Below are 5,884 nucleotides of genomic sequence, written 5' to 3' on the forward strand. Positions count from 1 at the left end.
ATGAGGAGAGTTGTGTTGAAAGAAGCCGCCAAACGTTTCCCCTGGCTGGCCAATGTCACTCTGTACGGGTGCTTATTCGCCGGCGGTGACCTGGTCCATCAGCTCATGGCTCAAAAGGAGCGCATGGACTGGAAGCACACTCGCAACGTGGCCATCGTGGCAATCAGTTTCCATGGAAACTTTAATTACTTCTGGCTACGAGCCCTGGAGAGGCGGTTCCCTGGAAAGTCTGCCGGGATGGTTTTCCGCAAACTCCTGCTGGACCAAAGCTTCGCGTCGCCTTTGGCCACCAGTGTCTTCTACACAGGTGAGATGGTCTGACTTCACGTCTAACGCAAACACACACACACGCACACACACACACACACACACACACACACACACACACACACACACACACACACACACACTTTAGTGTTTGGTGAATGCAAGGCACTGTTTCTGTGTTGAGATTCATGGCCCCGAGAAAATCGTTAATAAACCTTCACAGCACAGAAAGACAGGGTTAAGATATGGCTGCGATATAAAGGCATTAAACTCAGCAGTGAGGCTTCATGAGGCTTCCTATTAAGGTTCTCTCTCGGTCAAACATCATGTGGGCCAAGGTGAGGAGTAATTACACGTTTTTAAATTAGTGCGTAATGGCGCACAAATGCTTATCGCCCCTCAAACTGCGTAAATGTCTCCGCTGTCCTGCAGGAGTGAGCTTCCTGGAGGGTAAAGAGGATATCTTTGAAGACTGGAGGGAGAAGTTCTTCAACACCTGGAAGGTAAGGAAGGCCTCGGCTGCTTCAGGCGAAGGAAAGTCACCTTCCCTTCCTCTGCTGCTGTCGCCGCCGCCGCCGCTGCTGCTGCTGCTGCTGCGAGCTAACAGCCAGATTAACCTAGATTGTGACACTGCTGCTTTAGCGCAGTGGGCACGACTCCCGGAAGCAAGCGGGGTAATTCAGTCGTGACTAGTGCCAGAGGATAAAAAAGTCAGCGAGTTTCAGGACGTTTGGGAGTTGAAATCCTGCCAAGTGTAAAGAACAGTGTCATGCAAGCTTTAACTGTGGTGTAATGCTTCATGATCCTGGTAAACCTACAGCTATCTGACAGGAACAGGGCTGGAAAAGGAGATCACCATTGCAATCCATCTTGTTTCAAGAATTTTGTCCAATTATCAATTTCTCAGTAGCTGAAAGTACATTTACTCAAATACTGCAAGTGCATATCATTTCAGATTCAAGTATTTCCATTTTCTTTTATCCTGTCTTGTTTTTAGATGCTCTTTACTCATTTCTGACAAGGAAAACTGATGAAATCTCTGAACTTTTCTTTAAATGTAAAATGAGTCTGAAGTCTGAATTGGAGATGAAATTATTGTTAAGACAGATGACTATACAGTTCACTGATACTGACATGAGAAATGTGATCATTATTAACAGTTATTCGTCTTTTTATTTGTGTATTCAATATTTGTACTGGTGTATTGTGACTTGTAATGTTATTTGTTTTGTGTTACCTGCATGCCATTAGCATGTTTGCTACAATCCGGCATGTTTACATCATGTATTTTGTACTGATGTTCATTAACATGCATTGTCCCTATCAAATAAAAAAATAAAATCATGCTCAGCCCAAGTAATCAATGTTATCAGTCCAACGTAAAAACACATATGAAATGCAACTAATGAGAGGCTGGAGGTCTGGCATCAAGCAGTTATGATATTGTGTCATGCTCCTTTATTTAAAGAGGGAGTACACAGTCCTTAGGACGTAGGACTTTAGATGGATAAGAAGGTTCCCAAGCTCAACACTTCCAGTCTAAACTGTAATTATCTTCACTGCAGCTAAAAGCTCAACGTTGATGATCCAAAACAGAGATTCTGTTGAGCCATTCAAAACACTCATTATGTCCTGTTTTCTCTTTCAGACCGGACTCATGTACTGGCCGTTCATGCAGGTAAACTTGAACACAATTTCATTGTTTTGTGGACATTGATATCTGTCTTGTGGTTTTTGTTGTAAATAAAAAAAAAAAGATGATGGTAGTTAGAAGACCAAAATGCTTGATGCTGATACTCGATGTAAGAGTACAGTTTTCCTGAATACCTGTGACAAATCTGAGTAAATGTCACATTTGATAGTGTCTGGTGTCTCCCCCGTCAGCCAAGGTAAATCATATAAAGGGAGTCAGGCAAACTATTTATTACTTCCCCCAAGGAGGTTATGTAATCACCCCTGTCTGTTGGTTTGTGTGTTTGTCACTGAACCATTTTGCACTGAACTTGGTGGAGGGATGGGACGTGGATCAGGGAAGAACCCATTAAATTTCGGTGCAGACCCGGAGCATTTTACTATAAATTTGAATTTTTTCTTCTGGAGTCTGGTGTATGTTGTTTGGCATTGGCCTTTGTGGAGCTGTGCACTCTAATGAGCGCACTTTCTAGGTTAATCTGTAATTGGTAATTTTCTTTTTCTTAAAGTGACCTTATATCAGAATTCACTATTACACATTTTCGTTGACAGGTTTACTCTAATATCATGGGTTAATGACCAATTCAGTTTCAAAGTTGAGTTACTCTGCAATCTGCATGCACATTGTGAAGCAGGTCACCAATTCTGCACTCAGCATCACTCATGGTCAAACTGCATTTACTCATGGTGACTTTTAACTCCCCAGACAACCTCTGCAGCGTCATAAAGCGAAATGTTAGCAACCACCTTTTTTAAGATGCTTCAAAAGCATCAGTGAGATAGTTACTGATGTCTTAGATGTCGTAGAATAAAGCATGAAAATGTTGTGAGCTTCTGTTAACCACAGACCTCATTTCAAGCATCTAACCAAAAACCCAATTAAATATCCCATAGACTTCAGGACAAGCGAATCGGAAGTGCAAAAATGCAACTAATATCTGGGTTTTAGGACTCATTCCTGCAGCACTCTATTACGACCTCCTCCACTGTCGCCATGTTTGTTGTTGTCGGAAACTTATGACTCTGAGCTTCCCTCTAGTGGATGTACTGCTCAACGTCCATGCCAGGGCCCGGTTACATTGTTTGAAATGAACATATCTATTTTCATACATAAAGGAAGCATAAGTGAGCCCACAATAGTGAACTTCTTAACTTTGAAAGATCCTAAGTCAATATTGGAAGAGAATTATGTCCCTGCTGAATAATGTCTGCTGACCATTTCCCTGTCCTATTCTCCATCCTCTCATCTCGCCGCCTCTTCCTAGTTTCTGAACTTTGTCCTGATGCCGCTGTACATGCGAACAGCCTTCATGGGCTGCTGCGCCTTCCTCTGGGCCACCTTCCTGTGCTTCTCTCGGCAGAACGGCGATGGCACTGCCGGCGTGGCTCTGGCCTTCGTCATGGACCCCCGTAAAACTCTGGAGGAGATGCGTGAGGCCCGGCTCGCCCGGAAAAGGCAAAAGGCTCAGAGGGAAAACTGAAGGGAGGAGGACGGGGACACTACGTCTGTCACCCAGGCCTTTGGGCTTCGACAAGAGGACAGAGAGCGTTTTCACTTTTGCTAAACCAGCATCCATGAAATGGAAGCAGCGTGGGGAGCTGACGAGATGAAGAGCATCTGGTTTATAAGAAAAGTGTCACTGAGTACATTCAGTTTGATGTGAATTTTGAAGGCCGATGTTGTAGTAATAATACTACTATCCTGGAAGCACAGTACTAAATTGCTTTTGCCCCTTTAAGCACTGGCATAGCAACATGAGAGTAAGACAACAAACCCTGTCTCCTAAAAAACTGCTTATATACTAATCTGCAATGGCAAATAGGGAAACTGTAATTAGGAGTAAATGTTTCTCTTGAACACATTTGCAAAGTCCCAAAGTGTTCATACTGGATTTAAGAGCAAAATGTTAAATGGGGCATTTGGTAAAGTCAGGGAAAAATCCCAGTCTTGGTTAAATGTTGGAAAAGTCAATGCTGACTTGAAGCAGACAGAATATGTTAACCTTTTGAATAATTATTCAAAATCACAATCCTTTCCTGACCGAAGGGATTTCTTCCCTGATCCTAACCACAGATAGGACTCAGGATGCAAACTCCAGCCTCTGGTGACCAACTCCTCACTCTTTGTTTATCAAAAACTTTGCCAATGTATGTAATCCAGGCAGCAATTAGGTTTTCTTCAAAACAAATTAGTTCTATGAAAAACACAATTTCTAAGCAACAAGGGCGCAAATACAAGTGTGGCGGGTTCAAGCTGCCAGATAAAGTGGCTGCAGTGTTCAGTACAGTCGACGATACTAAGGTGTTGAAATCAGCAACAAATTGACAGACAGTTCCTCCACTGACAGAGCGTTACCAGTGCTGGAATAGAGTCATTGAGTCAATAAAATCAAAAGGGCTCATCCTCAGGGGAGCTTGAAGGTGCTCAATAAATTGATAGCAAGATAGACCTGGATATTTCCTGTATACAGGTGGAGGTTCTGCCCTCGTGGAGGCCCTAGAGTAAAAGGCAGAGGGTCACCAAATTATTAAGATTCCTTCTCAGGGGATTATGAATATCCACAGTATTTTTTCTTAAATCCGGCCACTAGTTCTCTGGACAAAGTGAAGGATGAAATAATGTCATCGTCAAGACCTGCCACTTGTGTGGCAAAAATATGAACAAAGTGGAATTCAGTTATAGGATATGAGGTCTAAGTGCTAAAGGCTGACACACATTGTTTACAGTTGCAGATGATCTTGCCTCACCTGCCTGGACCTAAGGACTTTTTACTTTAAAGGGCAGTTGTGCTGTGATGAGGGACCGTGGCTGGTTGTTGTGTTGGTGGCACTGGTTTGATGTGAGCCTACAGTGCAGGGAAGCTCCTGAGATCAGATTTAAGGGCTCGATATTCCTGCTCTACACCAGTCGTGCCTTCTCTTGGTGACTGCCCTGACTACTGTTCTACAGGCTGGCAGTGTTTGGCTGACTGGTGATGGTCACTAATAATAATTAATGCACTGAGATATGTATATACATATATATATATACATTACAATACATTTTTAAATTTCTGCATTTATCTTGGGATGCACTGATGTATCAGGCTGATAGCTTACATTAGACAATAGGCTTCAGGAGTATGAGGTCTGAAAGCTCATCAAGTGTCCAAAATCAAACAGGTTCTTTATGTGGGAGGCAAGAATGTAATCAGTGAATGTTACAGTAATCTGTCCAATACATTTTAAAGATATCTGGTGGTGGTGTTAGAGGAAAGGTCAGAAAACATTTAGGGCATTGTGAATAGTTAGAGGAGTTATTATGGAAGCATGGCCATTAGTTTTTGACTGACATAGAGAAAATTGGAAGTGATGCTGGTGCTAGCAGAAAAGTCAGGAAGTCACTCAAATAATTTTGAGAATTATTGTTCCCATAGAAGCATCCTATGGGGACAATGAAGATTCTTAGCAATGTAATGACAATCTGACAAATAATTTTGAGGATATCAATATAATAGACGTACAGATGTTAAAGGAATAGTTTGATTTATTGAGAAATTATCTTGTTTGCTTCCTTGCTGCTAGTTCAATACCACTGTATGCTAAATATGAAGTTAGTCAGCAGGCAATTAGCTTACTTTAGCATAAACTCTGCAAACAGAGGGGCTCTGTCAAAAAGTATGAAATTCACCTATTCAGCAGCTAGCTCCAGTAAATTAGCAGTAGTTTCTACAGCTTCCGGTCTTTGTGCTAGGCTAAGCTAACCACCTACGGGCTAGCTGTAGATCAATTTTAGCATACAAAGATGAGAGTGGTATTGATCTTCTTCTCTAATTCAACTCAACTTCATTTATATCATTTATATAGCTGTAAGTAAGAAAGTGAGTAGACATATTTCCCAAAATGTTGAATTTTATCCTTAAGGATAACAATGATGCAAAGCTTA

The 5,884-nt window shown here is 41.9% G+C and overlaps 1 protein-coding gene across 1 annotated transcript; it reads left to right on the plus strand.

Moving 5' to 3' along the window:
- LOC111217735 (mpv17-like protein) lies at positions 1–3,491 on the plus strand. The gene is made up of 4 exons (XM_022739721.1): positions 1–307; positions 700–770; positions 1,916–1,945; positions 3,225–3,491. The coding sequence occupies exons 1-4, from the start codon at positions 1–3 to the stop codon at positions 3,438–3,440; spliced, it is 624 nt and encodes a 207-aa protein (XP_022595442.1). The 3' UTR covers positions 3,441–3,491.
- Positions 3,492–5,884: the final 2,393 nt, after the last annotated feature.

This window comes from Seriola dumerili, unplaced genomic scaffold, assembly GCF_002260705.1.
Source record: "Seriola dumerili isolate Sdu_G_001 unplaced genomic scaffold, Sdu_1.0 BDQW01000044.1, whole genome shotgun sequence".
In the NCBI taxonomy this organism is placed as follows: domain Eukaryota; kingdom Metazoa; phylum Chordata; class Actinopteri; order Carangiformes; family Carangidae; genus Seriola; species Seriola dumerili.